This window comes from Echeneis naucrates, chromosome 13 (genome assembly GCF_900963305.1).
Source record: "Echeneis naucrates chromosome 13, fEcheNa1.1, whole genome shotgun sequence".
Taxonomy (NCBI): domain Eukaryota; kingdom Metazoa; phylum Chordata; class Actinopteri; order Carangiformes; family Echeneidae; genus Echeneis; species Echeneis naucrates.
In genome coordinates this window covers 8,979,317-9,005,838 of record NC_042523.1, presented here as the reverse complement: position 1 = coordinate 9,005,838, position 26,522 = coordinate 8,979,317, and the positions used below count along the sequence as shown (strand labels likewise).

General features: G+C 42.1%; 2 protein-coding genes and 2 pseudogenes across 2 annotated transcripts; 2 read left to right on the top strand and 2 right to left on the bottom strand.

Annotated features, from left to right (window-relative positions):
• Positions 1 to 1,488: 1,488 nt before the first annotated feature.
• Positions 1,489 to 2,416, bottom strand: LOC115053104 (odorant receptor 131-2-like; annotated as a pseudogene).
• Positions 2,417 to 6,462: 4,046 nt separating this feature from the next.
• Positions 6,463 to 7,050, top strand: LOC115053103 (odorant receptor 131-2-like; the record flags this gene model as incomplete). Its single annotated transcript, XM_029517670.1, has 1 exon — positions 6,463 to 7,050. A coding segment is annotated over one exon (588 nt), but the record flags the coding sequence as incomplete, so codon positions are not given.
• A 3,211-nt stretch (positions 7,051 to 10,261) lies between these two features.
• LOC115053100 (odorant receptor 131-2-like) lies at positions 10,262 to 11,188 on the bottom strand. Its single transcript, XM_029517664.1, has one exon. The coding sequence runs from the start codon at positions 11,186 to 11,188 to the stop codon at positions 10,262 to 10,264; it is 927 nt and encodes a 308-aa protein (XP_029373524.1).
• An 11,075-nt stretch (positions 11,189 to 22,263) lies between these two features.
• On the top strand, positions 22,264 to 22,847 carry LOC115053099 (odorant receptor 131-2-like; annotated as a pseudogene).
• Positions 22,848 to 26,522: the final 3,675 nt, after the last annotated feature.

Below are 26,522 nucleotides of genomic sequence, written 5' to 3'. Positions count from 1 at the left end.
ATTTTGACAGATTTTTGAGCGCAGTGTGCCACATAAAGTTGGTTCGAGGTCAGTAAGCACAGCAAGATTTCATACATAAGGCGCACTGCCTTACATTTAAGGATTTAAGTGCATCTTATTGTGCGAAAAATATGGTAATTCCATACCATCCATCCCCTCTGAGGGAATCTTCTCAAAAACACGGCAAATAATTAAAGAGAAGGAACAGAATCAGCCCCTCAAAGCTGACGCACTTGGCCTTTCTCAGTACCAGTCTTCTCTAAAGGCGAGCTGAAACTGTTACCTGGATGCTGCTTTTTCCTTTTTGTTTTCAATATTTTTATTTATGTTTTGTTATAACATTGGATACCTTTATACGCTTTTTTAATTGTGATTGTGTCATTGTTTTTATTTGTTCTTTTTGTGTTTATTGTTGTTTCACACTAAATAAATAAATAAATATACATTCAGAGATTGGACCTTTTGTCTAATTGAGACGGGACCACCATCTTGTCGAAGAATGGTCATTCACAGCTCTGCAAACAGGAAGAGCTTAGCCAAACACTTCTTGTAGACATCAGTAACCTGCTCTGATTCTCTGCTTCATTTGTATTTTATTAAAACATCAAAAAAAAGATGGGTGAGATCATTTTATTTTAAAGGTTCCAGGTGTTCCAAAGAAAGTACATTAAAAGGCCAAAGTCTTTAATATGCAGCTCCAAACTACAATTCAAAAACTATGACGGTATACAAACTATTAATGAGGGAAGCAAAACATGAGCTTAAACGATTAAATCATGAAGACTTTAGAAGATTTAATACAGATGAAACTACAGATTTAAATTTCCTCTCAGCCTTTGTGTCAGTGGTTCAGATTGAGGACAAAGGCAGGCTGAATTCTGTAACTGATGACACATCAGCTTTTACAGATTAAATAGGACCATCAGTATCTGATTTATCAAAACAAAACGTAAGACCATGAAGCAAAGACACGTTCTGCCTTAAACTTACAACAAAACAACAACGTACACAACAAAAAAAAACAACTGTTCTGCACTATTCATAAAAAAGTAATGAATAGTTGCTAATCATCTGATTCAATATCAATGCCAATTACTATTACAATAATGTGAACACACCCATAAGCCCATTTCAATCCATGCAAGACGTGTTTATATCTACACACAGGAAGCCAATAACTGACTCAAATCCCAAAACCAATAACTCTGTGACTTCAATGACATCAATATAAAGATATTAACTGGAGAATTTGATCACGTGCTGCATTTCATACCCCAATCTATCACTATGCTGCTCTATGTACATAGATTTTACTGATGGCTGTGAAATAGCCCACTAAATGTTAACACATGAAATAGGACCTGATCTCTTAAAGTAAAAACAAGACTGTGGTTTTCAGGAAAAAGAGATAGAAGTTCACTGGCACGTTGTTCATGAGCATCATCCACGTCTGTTATAAATGCTGAAAGGAAGAGAAATTCTAACATATTAAATAATGTCTCTTTTACACAAGCCAAATGAGGCAAAGTATTTCAGAGAATTAAAAAAAAACTCATCTCTCAGGCCATAAATGAGAGGACTCATACATCTGGGTGCAAGATAACATAATATGTAGTTAAAATACCTGACATTGTCAAATAAATTAAAACTAATCTGGAACAAAGCAGCTTCAATGAAGGGAAACCACAGCTGGATAAGACAGAGCAGCAGCTGGAAACCATGAAGAGCCACTGTCCTGAGCCCTTTCCTTGATGACTGCTTATCCTCTCCTGATGCAGCTTTGGACACTTTCATTATTTTAACATAAGAAAAAAACAAGTATGATGCACATGATCAAAAACTGTAATTGGTATATAGCTGACCTCAGATGTTGCTGCCATAAGTGAATCATAAATATTTCCACTGAACAGATGTGATATTGGGTGTAAAGTTTTAGGGATGCAGATCCAAAGAAAGTGGAGAAAATAAAAATAGAGGGCACAGAGCTGAGAGCATGAATGATGAGGATACAGTTAATAGTATTACGTGTGGAGCAGAGCTCTCCATGATGCAGCGGCATACAAACAGCCACATAACGCTCCAGAGTCACTGCTGTCAGAGTCACTGGTGTGACTGTAGTATACAGAAACACCACCATAGAGATAATGATGCACAGCCACATTTGAAAGGCAATACGAAAATGGTTGAGGATGAGAACGATATCAGACATGAATAACAACAAACTATCTGACAGTAATGTAACAGCAAATAGCATATAACGTGCGGTTGCGTAGAAACACTCTTTTTGAAAAAAGGTTACAATGAGCGACAAGTTGATGCTGAGAAAAATCATCACAAGGAGCTGCACAATAATGACCTTGTAATTTATGTGCCGCTGCAGCGATTCAAGAAGAACAAGAGAATTGTTGTCTGCCATAAGTGTGTTTTCTAAGCAAGCACGCAGAAGTTTGTGTCACCCCAAAAAGTCCCTTAAATTGTCATTAACAAAAACAAAAACTGGATTATTCACCCAAAGCTTTTATCCACTCCTCTCTGAAGTGATATTGTGGGACACTGAACACAGCAATTTCCAAAATCCTGTCTACTGCAACTGGGAGGAATGCTGCTCACTGAGCTCTGTGCAGCCTGAAGATGGAGGGCTACGCATGCTGACTTTAAAGACTGGGACAGTGAAAATTAACACCATGTCGCCCCCCATCAGCTGTGCCCTGCGCACAAATGGAGTACTGCAGTGTCCTTGTTTTTGTTTAGAAATTCAAATGACAATTTCCTTTAAAATTACTAATATGTTGCTTTAACTGAGATTGCTGTATATAAACTACTAAACTGCCACCAAAGCCCTGAAAATATGGAAAGAAAGGGATAGAATCCTCAAAGTCCATAAAATCTAAATGCATAAATAATAAATGCTTTGGAATAGTTTTCAGTTGTCACTTGATAAAATGTTGATAGAATGGCAGTGCAGGAAGCAAAAGCATCTCTTAGGCATACAGAGATTGTGGGTAATGTACAGATAGGCCTGGGAGGCTTGGGGCTTGGCCCAGGCAAACCGGTGTGGAGTAGAGCAGATCCCAAAGAGAAGAGGAAGCTAATTGTAGAGCAGGTTCGTAGACAGGAGGAAATATTAAGGAGTGCGAGGGCAGTGGCTCAGGATAAGCAGGGACAGTGGTTGAACTGGGAAGGTGTAGAGAAGAAAAAGCTTAGTTGGAAAGAGCTGTGGAGTATGGAGGAAAGTACTGTTAGATATTTGATAGGGGCAACATATGACGTATTGCCAACTCCCCAGAACCTAAAACTCTGGGTAAATGGAGACCCGTTATGTTCGTTGTGTTCAGGTGCTGCAGCTCTAAAACACATCTTGTCCGGTTGTAAGATTAGTCTCTCACAAGGCCGATATACGTGGCGACATAACCTGGTTTTAAAAAGCTTAGCTGCAGGCATTGAAGATGCTGAGCAGCGAGGATGGAAGGTCAGGATTTGTCCAGTGGAAGTAGGATGTAGAGGGTTTGTAGCAAGATCTGCTGTTGCTTTGTTGAAGGAGTTAGGAGGAAGCGGACTGAGGGTGAGGAAAATAGTGAAGGAAATGACAGATGAGGCAGTAAGATCCAGTCAGTGGATTTGGGTTAGAAGAAGTAATAGTAGCTGGGGGCCCAGCAGACCGAGCTCTTCAGATAGACAGACTCTAGGGAGAAGCAGAGGAAGAAATCCAGGAAGAGGAAGTGTATTTAAGTGGAGGGTGTGGCCTGTTTGAGCCTCTTTGACACCGTGCAGTTAGTCCAGGTGAGTTGGCCTGGGTTGGTGTGTTAGTTTTGTTTGAGTATAGGACTGTTCAGGTGAGTTTAGTTGCTGAATCTGCTAGTGTAGCTTGTATTGCCTCCACCTCCTGCACCCTCTACCCGAACCAGGGTCTGTATCCCATCCGTACTTTTCTCTCCACCTCTTCTATTTCTCCCCCCTACCCGAACCAGGGTCTGTACCCCCACCCCGCTTTCACTGGTGCAGTTGGTGAGAGGTTAGAGTAGTTGATAGTCGTGCTGTTGGAGATAGTTGTCTTTGTGTGAGGAGTGGTGATGGCTGGCATTTGGGGGTGACTCTGGGACGCCAGTGTTCACGGTCAAGCCTCCTGGAGGTGTTGTGGGCCTAACTAGACGAAACAACGATGAAAGGAGGTTCCCACCTGATGACCCCAAAGACATGATAGTTATCACCACTCACTGGCCTAGTTGGATATTATCTGTAGGGAACATAGAGCAGGGGGAAAGTTTGTCTGGTCCATTTTTTTTGTCACACAAGTTTCTTGTGTTTTCTCTAAATAAAATGGTGACATATTAAAGTCATCTGTGTTCTGATAAATCATAAAGAACTCAGATAAACATTTCAACTTTCTCCCCGGGCCGCTGTACTCTCTGGTGGAAACAGGCGCGCTCGTGGATTACATTCCGTTTGGGGAAAAAGTACTCGTCTTTTCCTAACAAACATCTTTTGATCATCCCCAGCTAACACAAATGACTTGAAAATGTTTTCAGCCTTCGGGCCCGTAGCATATATCACGGAACTGACCTGAACTTCTCCATCCTCTCTGCTTAGTTCTGTCACCAAACAAAAGCGTTGGAAACGCAGCTTCCAGTCTCCCAATTTATTTGGACGATCAAACGCAAAACTTTCCGGAGGATTAAACTTTGCCATCTTTCTGAAGCGCTGCGTCTGTCAAGTGAATCTGACACCATGTAAACTGATTCAATGTCCACACAAAGGTTATTATCCAATACTAGAACTTTACTGTGTAACTTGGAGCTGGGTAATAATGCCCGTGTGGTCACCACGTGTGACTCACCTGGAACACCTGCTTTATGGCATTGTCGTCAACTCTCTATTAAAGGCACACACACATATACAGCATATACAACACCAATGACGGGCAAGCTGGACAGTAACGGGCTGGAAGATTACTAAAAGATATTTTGCCAAATGTTCATGTTAAAATGTTGTGATCTTACCCAACTGAAATTCAAAACTGTAAATGGAAGCCAAGATAAATTTTATGTTTCATATTTATGACAGCTGAACTATATTTGGCTGATTTTGAATTGAGTTCATGAGTAAATACAATGTTGCCTCACAGAGACACATACACATGGAGACTGGATCAACTTCTGATATCTTTACAACATACACAATCATATTTTGTCTTCTTTACAACTCTCTCCTTTTAAAAAGACAAGAAAATGTGAAAAAAGTGTATTTCAAACCAAGTCTAAATTAGTCCATCCACCCATCCATCCATCTTCTATCGCTTTTCTGTTTCCGGGCTGCTGGAGCCAATCCCAGCTCACATCGTGCCAGGGGCGGGGTCACCCTGGACAGGTCGCCAGTCCACAGGCCCAACACACAAAGACAAAAAGAGATGAACAACCACCCATGCTCAAACTCACACCTACGGCAAATTCAGAGTCACCAGTTAACCGAAACATGATATCTTTGGACAGTGGGAGGAAACCCACGCAGACACGGGGAGAACATGCAAACTCCACACAGAAAGGCCCCAGGCCGGGAACTGAACCCACAACCTTCTTATTGTGGGGCGACAGCACTAACCAAGTCTAAATTAGTGAATACACAAATTCAATCCCACTCAAAGAGACACAGATCATTAAAGGAAGCTTGTCAGCAGGTGTTTAAACTAAACCTAAGGCATGCTGAGGCCAATAACCTCAGATGAAAACTTTGGCAACATTCTTTGGTAACTTCAGAATAACTGTCAAATTTAAGTGACCGTTTTCTTTGTTATTTTCTTTGGTATCTGCAGTGCTCAGTGTTTCTGTCCAACCACAGACAGCCAATCAGAGACGGACGGCTGTAAGAGTCAATGACGACATTGGTGAGGGAGATTTCATTTGGTGTTATTTTTGGATAGTCTAATCTTTAAAGTCCTCATCATGCACGGTGCTGTCTCACTGAGCTGCACAGAGCTCAGCAGTCATTACTGCTTTCTGTCACATTGGGATTCATGAAAACACTATTTAATCCACCATTGTCTTATTGCAATCTCTTTTTGATATTGACTCTTTATTTGACTTTTTGTTGTGGCTAAAACTCATCTTTCTTTGCTTAGAAAACACATTTATGGCTGGTAACACTTCACTGGTGGATTTTGAGCTTGTTCAGCAGAGCGACGAGCAGATTTTCACTGTTCAGGTCTTGGTAATGATTTTTCTCTGCATCAACTTGTTGCTCATCACAACCTTTTTTCAAAAACAGTGTTTCTATGCAACCACACGTTACATCTTATTTGCCGTTTCTTTACTGTCGGATAGTTTGTTATTATTCTTATCTGATATCCTCCTTCTGCTGGCCAATTATAATGTTGTGATTCAGGTTTGGTTGTGTGTCATTATCAGTGTTTTGACACTTGTGTATACTACAGTTACACCAGTGACTCTGACAGCAATGACTCTGGAGCGTTATGTGGCTGTTTGTATGCCGCTGCGTCACGGAGAGCTCTGCTCCACACGTAATAATGTAAACATTGTCCTCTTCATTCATGCTCTCAGCTCTGTGCCCTGCATTGTTATTCTCTCCACCATCTTTGGATCTGCATCCCTAAAATTTTACAACCAATTTCAGTTATGTGCAGTGGAGTTTCTTTTCATTTACTTATGGCAACACCATCTCAGGTCAGCTATAAGTCAGTTTTACTTCTTGATCATGCTAATACCTGTTGTGATTTCCTATGTTAAAATAATGAAAGTGGCCAAAGCTGCATCAGGAGAGGATAAGCAGTCATCAAGGAAAGGGCTCAGGACAGTGGCTCTTCATGGTTTCCAGCTGCTGCTCTGTCTCATCCAGCTGTGGTGTTCGTTCATAGAAGCTGCATTGCTTCAGATTGATGTTGTTGTGTTTTATCATGTGAGATATTTCAACTATATATTATTTTATCTTGTACCAAAATTCTTGAGTCCTCTCATTTATGGCCTCAGAGATGAAGTTTTCTTTCATGCACTGAAAAAATATGTCTCCTTTGGGTTGTATAAAGGAAATAACATTGGATAAATCACAGTCGGTAGCTGTGTCTGCTATTTAACTAAATTATAGTCATAGTCTGTGTTTAAGTGTTCATCAACCTTGGACTTAATGGTGGTTATAAAGAAAAAAGGTGTTTATCTCCAGAATTACAATATCAGTGATGTTCGGCCACTCTGTACCTCCAGTTAATGTTACTCTGTTCATGTTATTGGGTCTAAATTATTTTATTTCCACTCAATCAACAAAATTGATTTTTGCTTATGAACTTTTTCTGTAAGTAGTGGAGCAGAACATCCTCAAACAGGAATCAAAGAAAAAAGGAAGAAATCAGATTTTTTGGTGTTGGTATTTTTTATGTATATCACAGAAAAAGGTGTGAATAGTTATATGAAATCATACATCTCCCAAACTCTCATTGTCAATTAAAACTATATAAAAGTCATATGTCATAATATATCTATATATAATATATAATATATCTCATATCAAGATACATTCAGCCTGCAGTGATTCTCATGGCAAATTATCCAGAAAAGAAAACAGGCCGATGTTACAGTGAATTTGGTCAACCAGCAGATTCTGTGACCCCAAGTACTCAGATTACCTAAGCAAAGGTATCGATGCCACATGTAAAAATACTTCATTACAAATAAAATCCTACCTACACTGCTCGATTTTCTGCAACGTTAGTACCAGTGTGTGTGTGTGTGTGGTTAGCTAGCTAGCAATCGTTATTGATAGCAATAGCTAATGTTAGCCAAGATCAATTCAATATAAACTTACTAACCAGAGCATGACAAAACAACAACACGTTTGACACAAGACACAGACAACACATATATAATGTTTGTGTGTTTACATGTCTGTTTGGTGGCGCCAGAGCTTGATGCGCTGAGCAACTTCCGGGGCACTGAGTGAGCTCTCCAGCAATGGAGCCGTCACTCAAAAACTCATTAGCCAACAGCGAGGCACCCCTTAAAGAACCCGCCCACCTGAGAGGTTTGTGTCAGAAATCCAAAAGATCAGGAAAAACAACTGCAAAGCCAGCAGTGAGAAAGACGCAAAGGGAACTGTAAACAAAAGGACATAAAATGAAAAGACTGATACTTTACTTTACTTCCAATACACAATAAGCCAGATAATTTGTTTGCGACTCATGAGTTTTAATTTTGAGATTAGTTTGTTTTTGGCTTGGTTTTGTTTTATTCTCTCTCAAATTTGTATTTTTGTTTGATATTTTATAAAATTAGTTTGCATATTTTGGTTCAAAAGTACCGTATTTTGTGGACCATAAGGGGCACCGCATTATAAGGTGCAATATCAATGAACAGGTCTATTTTCATACATAAGGCACACCGGCTTATAAGGTGCATGATAAAACATATATAAAGTGAAACAACAGTCAGGTAAGTCGAACTTGCACTACATAATTAGTTATCTAACGTTGTCAACCCATATCCAACCAAGGACCACCGTTAACACAACGCCCCTGTGCCATCTGAGAATGCTCCCACAATCCATCAAGTGGAACGGCTTCGTCGCTTACCAAAGTCGCAATAAAACATTTTGACAGATTTTTGAGCGCAGTGTGCCACATAAAGTTGGTTCGAGGTCAGTAAGCACAGCAAGATTTCATACATAAGGCGCACTGCCTTAAATTTAAGGATTTAAGTGCATCTTATTGTGCGAAAAATATGGTAATTCCATACCATCCATCCCCTCTGAGGGAATCTTCTCAAAAACACGGCAAATAATTAAAGAGAAGGAACAGAATCGGCACTTGGCCTTTCTCAGTACCAGTCTTCTCTAAAGGCGAGCTGAAACTGTTACCTGGATGCTGCTTTTTCCTTTTTGTTTTCAATATTTTTATTTATGTTTTGTTATAACATTGGATACCTTTATACGCTTGTGATTGTGATTGTGATTGTGTCATTGTTTTTATTTGTTCTTTTTGTGTTTATTGTTGTTTCACACTAAATAAATAAATAAATATACATTCAGAGATTGGACCTTTTGTCTAATTGAGATGGGACCACCATCTTGTCGAAGAATAGTCATTCACAGCTCTGCAAACAGGAAGAGCTTAGCCAAACACTTCTTGTAGACATCAGTAACCTGCTCTGATTCTCTGCTTCATTTGTATTTTATTAAAACATCAAAAAAAAGATGGGTGAGATCATTTTATTTTTAAAGGTTCCAGGTGTTCCAAAGAAAGTACATTAAAAGGCCAAAATCTTTAATATGCAGCTCCAAACTACAATTCAAAAACTATGACGGTATACAAACTATTAATGAGGGAAGCAAAACATGAGCTTAAACGATTAAATCATGAAGACTTTAGAAGATTTAATACAGATGAAACTACAGATTTAAATTTCCTCTCAGCCTTTGTGTCAGTGGTTCAGATTGAGGACAAAGGCAGGCTGAATTCTGTAACTGATGACACATCAGCTTTTTACAGATTAAATAGGACCATCAGTATCTGATTTATCAAAACAAAACGTAAGACCATGAAGCAAAGACACGTTCTGCCTTAAACTTACAACAAAACAACAACGTACACAACAAAAAAAAACATAACTGTTCTGCACTATTCATAAAAAAGTAATGAATAGTTGCTAATCATCTGATTCAATATCAATGCCAATTACTATTACAATAATGTGAACACACCCATAAAGCCCATTTCAATCCATGCAAGACGTGTTTATATCTACACACAGGAAGCCAATAACTGTTATTCAAATTGATCAAATAGTATTTTGCACCTACGAGCCAAAGGAGACACAGTATTTGAGGGCATCAAAGAGAACCTCATGTGAAGCCGTAGATGAGAGGACTCAAACAAGCAAAGGTTTTACTACATGTTAGACAACATCAGGTGTATCATATATGCTAAAGATTTACACCATCTAATATGCTGTTTTAAAGACTCAAATCCCAAAACCAATAACTCTGTGACTTCAATGACATCAATATAAAGATATTAACTGGAGAATTTGATCACGTGCTGCATTTCATACCCCAATCTATCACTATGCTGCTCTATGTACATAGATTTTACTGATGGCTGTGAAATAGCCCACTAAATGTTAACACATGAAATAGGACCTGATCTCTTAAAGTAAAAACAAGACTGTGGTTTTCAGGAAAAACAGATAGAAGTTCACTGGCACGTTGTTCATGAGCATCATCCACGTCTGTTATAAATGCTGAAAGGAAGAGAAATTCTAACATATTAAATAATGTCTCTTTTACACAAGCCAAATGAGGCAAAGTATTTCAGAGAATTAAAAAAAACCTCATCTCTCAGGCCATAAATGAGAGGACTCATACATCTGGGTGCAAGATAACATAATATGTAGTTAAAATACCTGACATTGTTAAATAGAGTAAAACTAATGTGGAACAAAGCAGCTTCTATGAAGGGAAACCACAGCTGGATAAGACAGAGCAGCAGCTGGAAACCATGAAGAGCCACTGTCCTGAGCCCTTTCCTTGATGACTGCTTATCCTCTCCTGATGCAGCTTTGGACACTTTCATTATTTTAACATAGCAAAAAACAAGTATGATGCACATGACCAAAAACTGTAATTGGTATATAGCTGACCTCAGATGTTGCTGCCATAAGTGAATCATAAATATTTCCACTGAACAGATGTGATATTGGGTGTAAAACTTTAGGGATGCAGATCCAAAGAAAGTGGAGAAAATAAAAATAGAGGGCACAGAGCTGAGAGCATGAATGATGAGGATACAGTTAATAGTATTACGTGTGGAGCAGAGCTCTCCATGATGCAGCGGCATACAAACAGCCACATAACGCTCCAGAGTCATTGCTGTCAGAGTCACTGGTGTGACTGTAGCATACAGAAACACCACCATAGAGATAATGAGGCACAGCCACGTTTGAAAGGCAATACGAAAATGGTTGAGGATGAGAACGATATCAGACATGAATAACAACAAACTATCTGACAGTAATGTAACAGCAAATAGCATATAACGTGCGGTTGTGTAGAAACACTCTTTTTGAAAAAAGGTTACAATGAGCGACAAGTTGATGCTGAGAAAAATCATCACAAGGAGCTGCACAATAATGACCTTGTAATTTATGTGCCGCTGCAGCGATTCAAGAAGAACAAGAGAATTGTTGTCTGCCATAAGTGTGTTTTCTAAGCAAGCACGCAGAAGTTTGTGTCACCCCAAAAAGTCCCTTAAATTGTCATTAACAAAAACAAAAACTGGATTATTTACCCAAAGCTTTTATCCACTCCTCTCTGAAGTGATATTGTGGTACACTGAACACAGCAATTTCCAAAATCCTGTCTACTGCAACTGGGAGGAATGCTGCTCACTGAGCTCTGTGCAGCCTGAAGATGGAGGGCTACGCATGCTGACTTTAAAGACTGGGACAGTGAAAATGAACACCATGTCGCCCCCCATCAGCTGTGCCCTGCGCACAAATGGAGTACTGCAGTGTCCTTGTTTTTGTTTAGAAATTCAAATGACAATTTCCTTTAAAATTACTAATATGTTGCTTTAACTGAGATTGCTGTATATAAACTACTAAACTGCCACCAAAGCCCTGAAAATATGGAAAGAAAGGGATAGAATCCTCAAAGTCCATAAAATCTAAATGCATAAATAATAAATGCTTTGGAATAGTTTTCAGTTGTCACTTGATAAAATGTTGATAGAATGGCAGTGCAGGAAGCAAAAGCATCTCTTAGGCATACAGAGATTGTGGGTAATGTACAGATAGGCCTGGGAGGCTTGGGGCTTGGCCCAGGCAAACCGGTGTGGAGTAGAGCAGAGCCCAAAGAGAAGAGGAAGCTAATTGTAGAGCAGGTTCGTAGACAGGAGGAAATATTAAGGAGTGCGAGGGCAGTGGCTCAGGATAAGCAGGGACAGTGGTTGAACTGGGAAGGTGTAGAGAAGAAAAAGCTTAGTTGGAAAGAGCTGTGGAGTATGGAGGAAAGTACTGTTAGATATTTGATAGGGACAACATATGACGTATTGCCAACTCCCCAGAACCTAAAACTCTGGGTAAATGGAGACCCGTTATGTTCGTTGTGTTCAGGTGCTGCAGCTCTAAAACACATCTTGTCCGGTTGTAAGATTAGTCTCTCACAAGGCCGATATACGTGGCGACATAACCTGGTTTTAAAAAGCTTAGCTGCAGGCATTGAAGATGCTGAGCAGCGAGGATGGAAGGTCAGGATTTGTCCAGTGGAAGTAGGATGTAGAGGGTTTGTAGCAAGATCTGCTGTTGCTTTGTTGAAGGAGTTAGGAGGAAGCGGACTGAGGGTGAGGAAAATAGTGAAGGAAATGACAGATGAGGCAGTAAGGTCCAGTCAGTGGATTTGGGTTAGAAGAAGTAATAGTAGCTGGGGGCCCAGCAGACCGAGCTCTTCAGATAGACAGACTCTAGGGAGAAGCAGAGGAAGAAATCCAGGAAGAGGAAGTGTATTTAAGTGGAGGGTGTGGCCTGTTTGAGCCTCTTTGACACCGTGCAGTTAGTCCAGGTGAGTTGGCCTGGGTTGGTGTGTTAGTTTTGTTTGAGTATAGGACAGGTGAGTTTAGTTGCTGAATCTGCTAGTGTAGCTTGTATTGCCTCCACCTCCTGCACCCTCTACCCGAACCAGGGTCTGTATCCCATCCGTACTTTTCTCTCCACCTCTTCTATTTCTCCCCCCTACCCGAACCAGGGTCTGTACCCCCACCCCGCTTTCACTGGTGCAGTTGGTGAGAGGTTAGAGTAGTTGATAGTCGTACTGTTGTAGATAGTTGTCTTTGTGTGAGGAGTGGTGACGGCTGGCATGTGGGGGTGACTCTGGGACGCAAGTGTTCACGGTCCAGCCTCCTGGAGGTGTTGTGGGCCTAACTAGACGAAACACCGCTGAAAGGAGGTTACCACCTGATGACCCTAAAGACATGATAGTTCACCACTCACTGGCCTAGTTGGATATTATCTGTAGGGAACATAGAGCAGGGTGAAAGTTTGTCTGGTCCATTTTTTTGTCACACAAGTTTCTTGTGTTTTCCCCAAATAAAATTGTGACATATTAAAGTCAATGTGTACACAAACTAAGTAAAATCTATTAATTTAAAAAAGAGATTAACATTTGAGTTCTGTTTAGCCACCAGAAAGAAGGCAGAGGCCTGAAAAACGGGTGGAGGGCCGCCGCCACCACCTCTGACAGAGGCTGAGGAACTGGCCCTTAGCCAAAACAGGGAACGACCGGTGGCTGAGGGCATCCCTGGGGGAAGCTCATCTGAGCCTGTCACCCCCAGGACAAAAGTGCCTACATCAGATGTCAGTATACACTTGTGTCATTTAAAAAAATACAACTTAAATATAACACAACAGTTGTGGATGGTGCCATCTGCCTTGTTCAGCCTCTGACTAAAACAGTTGAACACCCAGCAGCTGTAAGTATTCCAGACTCAGATCTTGCTTCAGATGGCTCTTCAGTGCTCTACCCATTCACATTCCTTTATATTCTTGAGTGGAACTCAGAGTTTGACGTGCACTCTGACGTGATGATCATAGATCATGGACAAACTACTAGCCCATTCTTGTCCTTCAACAGAACATGTCTGCACATCACCAGGAGGGTCACCAACTTCTACAGCACATCTTGACTCAGCAAGGTTTTCGGTCAATACTGCATTAAATCTGTATGTAGAACTGTAGGATTTCAATGTCCTCCATATGTTTCCTAGTTAACTGTGAAGGATTTGTACAGAGTCCAGCTTATGAAGACAATACAGAGAACAGAAAAAGAAATGGTCTATCTGGATTGCCAGATTAGAAAAACAGACCTTGAATTCTATTACTCGAACATCAGTTGAGATGGGTGCACTACACACGTGAAATATGTTCATGGCTGTATTATACTGTATATTACAAATCCTAACTGCTGCTTATGTACTTTAAGGGAATAAAGAAACAATAATGAGAAGTTGTCTTAGGCTGTTTTATTCAAAAGTAATTTCTGCAGGTTACATCCCTTACAGGCCTTCCATCTTGGACATCTTTCTGGAACCGATAACTCAGAGTTTCCCTCATCTCAGGGTTAACATACTCAGAGTTTTCACATAACCCGCTTTCTGGAATACCCCTCTGGTATATCTCCAGCTGGCACAGGAACATGTTTGCAGGTGACGATGGTGACGCCTCAGTGTTGCCCCCTGTTCTGTCTCGATAACATAGGATCGTGGATTAGAACTGTAACCAGGGATGACAGCGGGTGTTCCAGGTGAGTTGGCCTGGGTTGGTGTGTTAGTTTTGTTTGAGTATAGGACTGTTCAGGTGAGTTTAGTTGCTGAATCTGCTAGTGTAGCTTGTATTGCCTCCACCTCCTGCACCCTCTATACTTTCATGCCCCCTACCCGAACCAGGGTCTGTATCCCATCCGTACTTTTCTCTCCACCTCTTCTATTTCAGCGGGTGTTCCCCAGGCTTGCTGGTGGTCCAACTTCCCAAGATCGGGATCACCAGACCTCAGCAACAGCAGGGGCTTTGCTCCATGTCAAAGGTTGAAGTAGAAAGCTTCTTTCTCCTTCTCCTTCGCATCTTTGTTCCTGACAGTTTTCAGGTTAGGCCAAAGAGGAAGAAGGTTTCTCTCAAGTGTTGGAGATATTGTCTTAATCTTCTGGCCCATAAGCAGTTCAGCCGGACTCACTCCAGTAGTGGAGCATGGTGGAGCGGTAGCACATAAGAGCAAGGGTCTCTCTGTTGAAGAATCGTGGTTGCGATTTGAACTCCTCTCTGCATGTCCATTTCCTTGCGGATTATGGGGACTTGATGTTACGTGCTGAAAGTTGTACACTCTAGCGAACTCTCGGAACTCCTCACATGCAAATTGGGGACCATTGTCATTCAGGGCCTGATCCAGGCAACCGAATCTGGCAGACTGGATTTAGCATCAAATAGCGATATCAAGGTCATTCAGAGTTTCGCCATTTTCCGCTGAAAGACTTCAGGAGCACTGGTCATGCTGAATGGGAGCCGCTTGAAGGAGTATCTCCCAAATGGTGTTATGAAGGTAGTTAACTTGCTGCTTTCGGGGTGTAGTTATCTGCCAAAAACCTGAGGCTGCGTCTAGTGACGTCAACATTGTAGCACCACTCAGCTTTGCAGTTCTCTCCTCAGCCTCATTTAACCTTTTCAGGTCTACACAAATGCGGACTTTGCCAATCTTTCTTGGAACTGGCACTATCGGTGCACACCAGTCTGTAGGCTCTGTCACAGTGAGTGTCGTCACAGTGTTCTGATAAATCATAAAGAACTCAGATAAACATTTCAACTTTCTCCCCGGGCCGCTGAACTCTCTGGTGGAAACAGGCGCGCTCGTGGATTACATTCCGTTTGGGGAAAAAGTACTCGTCTTTTCCTAACAAACATCTTTTGGTCATCCCCAGCTAACACGAATGACTTGAAAATGTTTTCAGCCTTCGGGCCCATAGCATATATCAGGGAACTGACCTGAACTTCTCCATCCTCTCTGCTTAGTTCTGTCACCAAACAAAAGCGTTGGAAACGCTGCTTCCAGTCTCCCAATTTATTTGGACGATCAAATGCAAAACTATCCGGAGGATTAAACTTTGCCATCTTTCTGAAGCGCTGCGTCTGTCAAGTGAATCTGACACCATGTAAAGTGATTCAATGTCCACACAAAGGTTATTATCCAATACTAGAACTTTACTGTGTAACTTGCTGCCCGGAGAAGATGCCGCCCGGGCATTATCAAGCTGGGTAATAATGCCCGTGTGGTCACCACGTGTGACTCACCTGGAACACCTGCTTTATGGCATTGTCGTCAACTCTCTATTAAAGGCACACACACATATACAGCATATACAACACCAATGACGGGCAAGCTGGACAGTAACGGACTGGAAGATTACTAAAAGATATTTTGCCAAATGTTCATGTTAAAATGTTGTGATCTTAACCAACCGAAATTCAAAACTGTAAATGGAAGCCAAGATAAACTTTTTGTTTCATATTTATGACAGCTGAACTGCATATTCATTAGATAAATAAGATGTGCAATACCCATTACTTTTTTGTGCAATACAATTATTTTTACCGTGACATGCAATAAGAGCTAGCAGGCTCTTCTCCCCATTGCTTATAACTTGTGTTTGTATTTATATTTATGTTTTTAAATTCCTTTTTTTTTACTTTTCACGTTTATCCCTTTTAGATCTTTATCTATTTATATTACTTCCTCTGCACTGTAAGTTGACACCTTAATTTCGTTGTGCAATGTCACATTGACAAAGTTTTCTGAATCTGATTCTGATATTTGGTTGGTTTTTGAATTGAGTTAATAAGTAACAGAAATCCAATGTTGCCACACACAGACACATGGAGACTGGATCAACAATTAGCGTTCGTACCCAGGGTAATTCAAAGTGCTTGACAGATGGAGAAAAAATTACAAGAAGGCAGATAGAATCATGACATAAATCATTCAAGAAAAAAATCATTGAATGCATTAAAAGCTAATCTGAAATCATCTTCTGAAAGACTGTTCCAGATTTTAGCAGCATAAAACTGGAACGCAGCCTCACCATGTTTAGTCCTGACCCTGGGCACCACCAGGAGACCACTCCCTGAGGTTCTCATATGGCTCTACCATGTCAGAGATGTACTTTGGTGCTAGACCATGAAGAGACTTGTACACAAGCAGAGCTGTTTTAAAGTCTATTCTCTGAGCGTCAGGAGGCCAGCGCAGAGACCTGAGCACTGGACTAATGTGGTTGTATTTCCTGATTCTAGTCAGGACTCGAGCAGCAGCATTCTGGATGTACTGCAGCTGTCTTACAGCTTGTTTAGAGAGTCCAGTGAGCAGACCGTTACAGTAGTCTAACCTGCTGGATAGATTATTCTCTCCAAATCTGGTTTAGACACTATTCCTTTGATTCTGCCAGTGTTTTTCAGATGATAAAAAGCTGCTGATGTCATTGATTTAATGTGGCTGTAAGTGTTCAGGTCTGAGTCGAAAATTATCCTTAGATTTCTAACCTAACGTAGATCTGAGTGTCATCTGCATAGTTGTGGTAGGACACATTATAACTGCATATTAGCTGGCCTAATGGAAGCATGTACAGATTAAACAATAGGGGTCCCAGAATTGACCCCTGGGGAACCCAACAGGTCATAGCCATTTGGTCTGAGACACATGTGCCAGTTTTAACCAAGTACGTCTGTCACAGTCTGCTGCTGTCTCTCACCCTGGACTCAGTACCTTTCCACTACTCACACCACACCTGCTCTCACTCAGCCATCAGCACACCTGCAGCACATCACCCACAATCAACCCAGGTATATATTCACTAGCTCCACACTCACTTCTTGCCAGATTGTTCTTTGTGCCATGCGAGACTCTCCAGCGATTACATGTCAGATCTCCCAACCCTGCCTACCTGTTCCCGGACCTGCTCTCCACGTCTGCTCCCCATTGTACCTGCCTGCCTTTCGTCTCCGACCAAGAGTTCTGTCTCAGTGTCCTGGGCTTCTGTCTGCTCTCCTGGTTCTGACCTATCCGCCTGTCCTCGGCTCATCCTCTGCCTGCTCCCTGTCAGTACCTCCACCTTCTCGCACTGCTCTCCCGGCTTCGACCACTCCTCCTGTCTCTGACCGCTCCTCTGCTCTCAACTTGTTGGCACTTCAGAACCGGGGATCGACTCTATAGATCCTGCTCTTTACCTGTCCCTAGCAATTAAAGTCATTGCCGACTGTGTTCTGTTTTTGGGTCCTAACCACCCAGTGTCAGTAAAACTCTGGCCAGACATGGACCCAGCAGACACCTCCTCTCCAACCTCTCGCCTAGCTCGAGTAGAGGACATGCTCCAGCGGCATAAGGAACACCTTCAGGGCTGGAGCAGACGCTAACCTTGCTAGCCGTCCAGGTTCAACAGATGGCTACCGTCATGACTCAACAATCTGCAGCCGCTGCAGCCCCGACCCCTCTGACACGACTCTGACTCCGGCTCCTGTGCTACCGCCGGGCATCACCTGATTGATGAGGAACTCGCCCATCAGCAGCATCAATCAGGTTCCCCTGTCTTGTCCAGTGCCAGCCAGTGCACCCATCAGACCACAGCTATTCCCATGCTCCTGTCCGGCAACCACCACGAGACAGTCTGTTTCCACGTCCTTAAATCTCCCAACCTCCCAGTGATCCTCGGTTACCCCTGGCTTTGCCGCCACAACCCTCACATAGACTGGTCTACGGGGTCCAACCTACTGCCTCTACACCAACCTTCATAACCTGTTTGACCTCTGACCCTTCCAAGGTACCTGCAGACTACCATGAGTTTTCAAGAGGTTTTCAGCAAGGCGAGGGCCATCTCCTTGCCCCCGCATCAGCCGTATGACAGCACCATCAAACTTCTTCCCAGTACCACACTGCCAAGGGTCGGCTCTACTCCCTATCTGCCGCTGAAAGAGAGGCCATGGAGACATACATCGGCAACGCCCTGCCTGCTGGGATCATCCATCTGTCCTCATCACTTTCTGGTGCAGGGTTGTTCTTCGTCAGCAAGAGGGACGGCTCCTTGAGGCCCTGGTCTGGAGATCACACCACCATCCTGACTGTGGTAGACCGATTCAGCAAGATTGCTCACTTCATTCACCTCCCCAAACTCCCGTCAGCTAAAGACAGCTGACCAACACTTTTTCTGACTCCATGGCCTCCCTACTGACAGGGTGTCGGACAGAGGGCCCTAGTTCACCTCACTGTTCTGGAGGGAGTTCTGTCGCCTCGGAGCATCCGCCAGTCCGTCTTCTGGGTTTCATTGTTTCCATTATTTCCAACCCAGGAAAAAGAGACTTTCTGTCTATCCGTGGAGGCATTCATCCGCCGCTGCCACCAAAACTGGACCCAGGCCAGGTCCTCACTCCTTTAGGCAGCAGAACGGTATTCAACAGCTGCCAATTGCTGTTGCTCCCAGACCCCCCCCTTACCAAGTGGGACAAAAGGTATGGCTGTCCACCTGGACCTACCACTGGGGGTGGAGTCTAAGAAACTGGCTCCTAAATTCACCGTTCATCTCTGGTGTTGAATGCAGCACTAACATATAACAGGAGAAGTATGAAGGCTGATGCATTATCTGAAGCCATTAGAATATCATTGGAGACTTGAAGCAGCGCTGTTTCTGTGCTGTTATGGGCTCTAAATCTTGACTGACTCTTCAAGCAAGCCGTTCCTATGCAGATGGTGATGTAAGTGGTTTGCTACCACTTTCTCCATGATTTTATAGATGGACAGAAGGTTCAATATTGATCTGTAGATGGCCAAAACATCTGGAACAAGATTTGGCTTTTTCAGTTGAAGTTTCATGACTGCGGTCTTAAGAGTCTGAGGTACATAACCCAAAGATAAGGTAAAATTAATCAGGTCTAGGATGAATGACTGAAAGAATGATTCCAGATGTACAATAGGCATTGCAGGTGATTCAGGAGTTGCTGTATTCAGTAGAAGATTATTGTCTAATGGAGGTAAGAGCTGATGAATTCTTTCTCTGATTGTTACAGTTTTATCTGTAAAAAGTCCATAAAGTCATCGCTGCTCAAAGCTCAGGGGATCACTGGTTCAACTGAGCTATGACTCTGTGTCAGCCTGGCTACAGTGCTGAAGAGAAACCTGTTTTTTTTTTTTTTTTTTTTTTTTTTTTTTTTTGTTTTGTTTGGTTTTGTTTTCTTCTATTAGTGCTGAGTAATATGAACTTCTAGCACTGTGGAGAGCTTATTTATATGTTTTTAAGCTTTCTTTTCAGGCTCTGTGAGACTCTTCTGAGTTACTGGAACGCCAAATTCTTTCTAATTTCCTTGATGTCTGCTTTAAGGTAGGAATGTGAGAATTGTACCAGGGAGCCAGCCTCCTCTGTTTTATGACTTTCTTTTTGAGAGGGGCAGCATCATCAAGATTTAAACACAGTGTGGCCTTAGTTCGAATCACAAGGTTTCAACCTGTGTATGGGAGAAAACCTCATTTGAATTTAGATATGGCATTGCTGCAAATGATGACCGAACGTTATCTTTAAATCTTGCCACAGCATCTTCAGATAAACATCTTCTAAAGCCGAATTTATTCCTCGATGCTGTGCTCCCAGTATAATGATTTTATCTCTACTGAGTAGACAGTCAAACTCACTCCACACTGCACTGTCGTCATCAGCATTTATTGTTGCGCCCTGTCTCTGGCCACATGTTGTTTGTGACTCATATTATCTGGTCACAACATCAGGGATCTCTGCTTGATAATGGGGAGGGTCCAAGCCCCTCTACAAGCAGATTAATGACTACATCCAAGACCTGCCTCCCAAAGCATCTAGCAGTGCAGTCACAGGTACCACAACTGTGGCCATAGCAACTGAGCAGGCCATGAAAAGGCTTCAACTCCTTCTTCATCTCTACGACAGGATATTCTTCTATGGCCTGTAGTTTTCCATCAACTGGACACCACCACTCGTAAACAGCTCCACTGCACATAACTGACGTAACGTGTTTTTGTGTAGAAACACTCTTTTTGAAAAAGGTTCATGATGAGCAACAAGTTGGCACAGTGAAAAATCACCACCAGGTCTTGTTAACACAATATCTCATTAATACTTTGAGGTAATCTCTTTAAATTGAACAAAAACATAGATTATTACTCAAAAATTAAGTGATTTTTATTTGAACTGATTATACTCTCGCAGTCACAGGTCAGGGTCACCGTTAACTCACAAAAACCTGGGATGAATAACAACCTAAACTCAGGAGGTCACGGCAGCGTTGTTTCCAACTGTTGTACGTGCAGTCTATAAAGTCATCATCATGCACGGCCCTGGTTTAGAGCTCAGCTGACAACTTTAGTCGCTGGAGTGGAGAAACAGGATTTGGGAAAACTAACAATCCAACTTCATATCACTTTAAAGGGTACTTAAAATTGGACAGTATTCAAATTGTGTAAAGAACACATTTTTACAGTTTACAGGACTTGTTGCAGTGACTGAAGCTCCCGTTTCTTAGAAAATACAAAGATGGCAGATAATTTTTTCTTCACCATAACCTTTTTTTACTAAAGAGTGCTTCTACACAACTACATGCTATATTTAATTTGCTCTTACATTCATATCAGATAGTTTCTTACTATTCATGTCTGATATTCTTGTCATCTTTACCCAGTTTTATATTACAATTGAGGAGCCAATCCAAACTCACACTGGGTGAGGGCGGAGTACACCCTGGACAGGTCACCAGTCTATCTCGGTTCATAACATATGTATGTATATGTTTGTCACTTGTTCTTTCAGCATTTCCCTATTTGGGGTCGCCACAAAAAGTCAGCTCAGTGTCTTTCATGACTGATGGCCTCAGTTTTTACATTGGCTGCCATTCCTGTCACACCCTCTCCATTACTACAGCACAAGCATTCCACTGGTTCGCCCTGCAACTGGGGTTTGGCCTCTGCATGCAAAACATGCAGCTGCCTTCCCATTAATAACAATAATAATAGTTTTATTTACATTTTAAATAAAGTTCAAGGAAAATCAGCTCACTTTAAAGTTTGCAGTAAATTGTCCATCAAACTGTAAACAGCCAAACAAAGACACGCAGGCTCTAAGAGACGATGACAATACTGGTGGGTGAACTTTCATTTGAAGTTATTTTTGGATGCTCTAGACTTTAAAGCCTCGTGCACAGCCCTCTCTCAGAAGGATGGACACACATCAGAAGACAACAGCTCTGCCTGAGACTGCATGTAGGATTTGATAAACTGATGAAATTGAACTTTTTACACTTTCTACTAGGAAACACTTGAAGGAATACTGACTCTTTAAAGGACATTTTGTTGTGGCTAAAACTCTACGTTTGCTTAGAAAACACACTTATGGCTGATAACAGTTCACTGGTTGGTAATGAACCTTTGTACCTGCTGATGAATGACCTGGTAACAGTTGTGCAGCTGCTGGTTATAATTTTTCTCTCTATCAACTTGTTGCTCATCATAACCTTTTTTCAAAAAGAGTGTTTCTACACAACAACACGCTACATCTTATTTGCTGTTACATTACTATCTGATAGTTTGGTGTTATTCCTTTCTGATGTCCTTGCTATTTTGACCCAGTTTAATATCCCCATTCATGTTTGGTTGTGTGTCATTATCTGTGTTGTGGTAATTGTGTATATTACTGTTACACCAGTGACTCTGACAGCAATGACTCTGGAGCGTTATGTGGCTGTTTGTATGCCGCTGCGTCATGGAGAGCTCTGCTCCACACGTAATACTATTAACTGTATCCTCATCATTCATGCTCTCAGCTCTGTGCCCTCTATTTTATTTTCTCCACTTTCTTTGGATCTGCATCCCTAAAATTTTACACCAAATATCAGTTATGTTCTGTGGAAATATTTATGATTAATTTATGGCAGCAACATCTGAGGTCAGCTATATACCAATTACAGTTTTTGGTCATGTGCATCATACTTGTTTTTTCCTATGTTAAAATAATGAAAGTGGCCAAAGCTGCATCAGGAGAGGATAAGCAGTCATCAAGGAAAGGGCTCAGGACAGTGGCTCTTCATGGTTTCCAGCTGCTGCTCTGTCTCATCCAGCTGTGGTGTCCCTTCATTGAATCTGCATTGTTTCATATTGATTTTGTTGTATTTTATAATGTGAGATACTTCAACTATATAGTATTTTATCTTACACCAAGATGTCTGAGCCCTCTCATTTATGGCCTCAGAGATGAGATTTTCTTTCATGCACTGAAAAGTTATCTCTCCTTTGGGTTGTATAAAGGAAATCTGAATTGATAAATCAAAGTCAGTTTGTGTGTCCGAGTCAGAGCATGTCGATCTGATCTTAATGAGCTGGTCCTCAAAAACAATGAGCCAGTGGGCCTCTAGGTTTTCTTTAACAAAACCACAGTATCAGTCAAAATGTATGAGTACCTGCATTTTAACATTTATCTTACTTTGGGCCTCTCTTCTTTGATGTGACAGACTTCTTGTGCATCACAGTCAGGTGAAAAAAATTCCTCTGAAGATATTGGCAAGCAGTTGTTGGAGTAAACAATGACTTCTTACAGCTATGGTGTGATATTTGGTGATCAAATGGTGCGAGGAAAAAAATGAATGACTTGTTGTGATGATGTTCATGATATATGTTGTCAAAATAAAGAATGAAATAATAAGAGAGAGAATTCCACTGAAAGTCACTGACTAGTTGGTTCAGGGATGTCTTATGTTGTTAGCCAACAAAACAGTGACTCAGTAATACTTGTTTGGGTTCCTACTGTCGACATTTGATCTCAGGACAGCATCCAAAAAATAAATCTGGAAAAACACTTTTGGTGAAAACTGGTGAAAATGTTTTAGCGCAAAATTTGTGTTCTAGTTTGTTTCTGATTCAGGGAATTTTTGTCCCTGGTTTCCCTTACTGCTCACATATTTTCTTGACTAATCAATCTTCAATAAATGCTTTCATTAAAATCATCTGTGCCTCTTCATACACATTCTTCCATCAGCTCACAAGATTCCATCATGTTATTTACACAAAAGAAAACATACCTATTAACATATGAACTAAGAGAAAAAACTATCCAAACAAACAAACAACAAAAACATGAGGATCAGTGTGGCCAGCCAGTGATGGAGAGAGTGAGAGAGACAAGAGATCAGGGACTCTCGGGATGAACGTGCTAACTTTGTTAGCTTTCTGTTTCTATAATCAGTCATAAAAACCCTAAAAACAATTATTGATCATCCAATTCGTTTCTTACCTCTTGGTTACCTTGTTAGGCTTCCTTGTCCATGAAAATATTGGTTTTAAAGGTCTTTCTTTTTACATAAATATCATTTTCAATATAAAGAAATCAAATGAACCTCAGGAGAATCATATAAATAAATAAAGGGCTGATATGTTACCTGGCTATTACTAAGGAGTATTAGAATACAGCTCTTAAATGTTCAAAAAAACTTTCTGTTTGAAATATTATTATCATAGGTTGAGCCAGAAACTTGGTTGAAACAAGTATCCAGTACAGATATGGCAATTTTGACGAGTACGAGTACCATATGAGTAATACGAGTCAATATCCTGCTCGGGCTGAAGGAAAATCCTCCTCAGGGCGTCCTGTGATAGGACAGAGCGCAACGCGTCATTCTCCGAAATCCACGTCCACCGGAGGGGAAAACAATTGGTACAATTTAAATTACACTGAGAGATACGGTTGCGTCGGTAGCAGCCTCCTGAATCGATACGAATCAGCCATGAATCCATAGATGAATCGATTGTAGAGTCGTTGCAATCGGGCTTTACAATTTGTGTCTCTAAAACAACACGAGAGCCGTGGCTGCCTGCAAAAATCACTCTTGCTCATGCTCCGTAGCTGGCATTACCATGATGGAAAACAGACAACGGTAACGTTAACAAATGCTGCTAACAGTTTTCCATTTGTCACATGTTTACATTGAAATGTTGCACCTTTGTGACCTACCTCAAGAGTTCAAAACACCATGCTCAGACTGAAATGTGGCACTGTTATCATTTTTGCCTACCTCCAACAAAATGATGTCCATTCAGCAAATGTCTTTTTGGTCCATGTCTAAAAATAAATATATTGACATGATGTTGTTCTTTTTTGAATTTTATTTTTGCCAGTGCTATTCTATGATGTCTACATCTACATCAACCAATGTTAACAGTAGAATGGAATTGGAACTACTCGTTCTGTATTGAAAATATTGTGGCAGGAGGAGGAAAAACCAGGAGACGAAGGCGAGTTTTAACTTTTTGAATTCTCAACCAAAAACCAACTGAAACAGGAACAACTTTACTCTTGAGCCCCTGGTGTCCATGACACAGTCCTCTACCCTGAATACCCAGAGGGGACTCTTGGAAAAAGAAATCAGTCTCTCACTCGGGGCTTGAGCAACTTGCCATTAGGGCTGCACCTTGTCCCAGCCAAAACTGCAGGAGAAAAACAGTTCAATGCTGGCTGAGAAGCAGAATGCTGAACCTGTGAAGGTACTGCTGGGGGCCTGGAAGGAGGGCGACCCCGACGGGGAACCTGGGCTGGAAACACAACTTTGTCTGCCACTAAGTGCGCTGGTTTAAGGCTATCAAGTGTAACAAACTCACACCTATACCCACCCATGTTCAGCACAAAACTCTTAGAACCCGTCTCAAGAACCCAAAAAGGGCCATCTTATGGGGGTTAGAATCATGTCTTCCAAAAACAAACCAAGCCGACATGAGCTCTGCAGGCACAAACAAACGCAGAAAACAGTGGTGAATGGGGCCAAGTACACGACTGCTGTCTGACTAAAATAGGATAAATGGCTGGACGAGGCCGAGGAACAGAGCCCCCAGGTGAAAATTCCCCAGGGATGAGGAGTGGCTGGCCAAGAACCAGCTCAGCAGGCGAAGCATCAAGGTCCTCCTTGGCTGCCGAATGCAACCTGAGCATAACCCAAGGTAAACGGTCCACCCAGTTACCATCTGAGAGTAGTGCGGTGCACCTGCACACCCAATGATTGCACAAGTGCTGACCAGAGCTCTGACATGAACTGGGGGCTCCTGTCCAAGGTGACATCTGACAGAGTACCAAAACAGGCTACTCAGGAGGACAGACACGCACATGCGATGTCCAAGGATGTCGTGGAGGACAGAGGGACAACCTCCGGCCACCTGGTGGTCTGATCCACCATTGTGAGAATGTGCGTCGAGACTTGCGAAGGTGATCCACATGTACGTGGTCAAAGTGTCTAACCGGGATGGGAAACAGTTCGAGGGGCAACTCAGTGTGTTGGTGGACCTTAGCATGCTGGAACACCACACATACAGCCGTCCATGCCTCCATCTTTACGGAGGCCAGGCCAGATGAACTTGGAACTGACCAACTTCACTGATGCCTGAACTCCAGGGTGTGAGAGAGAGTGCATCGACTCGAAAACTCAACGGAAGGCCACTGGAATGGGGCGAGGATGGCCAGTGGAGACATCGCAGAGAAGGGTGGGGCTGCCTTCCTGCATCACTGTATCCTCTAGTTTGAGACTGGTGCCCATTGTTCTAAGGGCGAGGACATTTGCAACATGCTGCTCAACCACTGCCCCCACAGCTATGTCTGACGCATCAGTAATTAAAGCTATGGGTGCAGCGGGTTTGGGATAGGCAAGAAGGGCAGCGTTAGCGAGTGCGCTCTTGGCTCCTTCAAAGGCCTGGACACGTTCAGAAGTCCAGTCGACAGGGTCATTTGCCTTCTTAAGCCACAGGGCTCCATACAGTGGCTGAAGGAGGTGGGAAGCATGAGGGAGGAAACGATTATAGAAATTCACCAAGCCCAAGAACTCCTCCAATGTCTTCACGGCTGTGAGATACACTTGGCCAGGTTGACTATCAGGCCAGATTTGTCCATCACAATGAAAAACCTGTTTCACGTGCGCCAGGTGCTCTTTGGCTGACGGACTGGCTACCAATATGTCGTC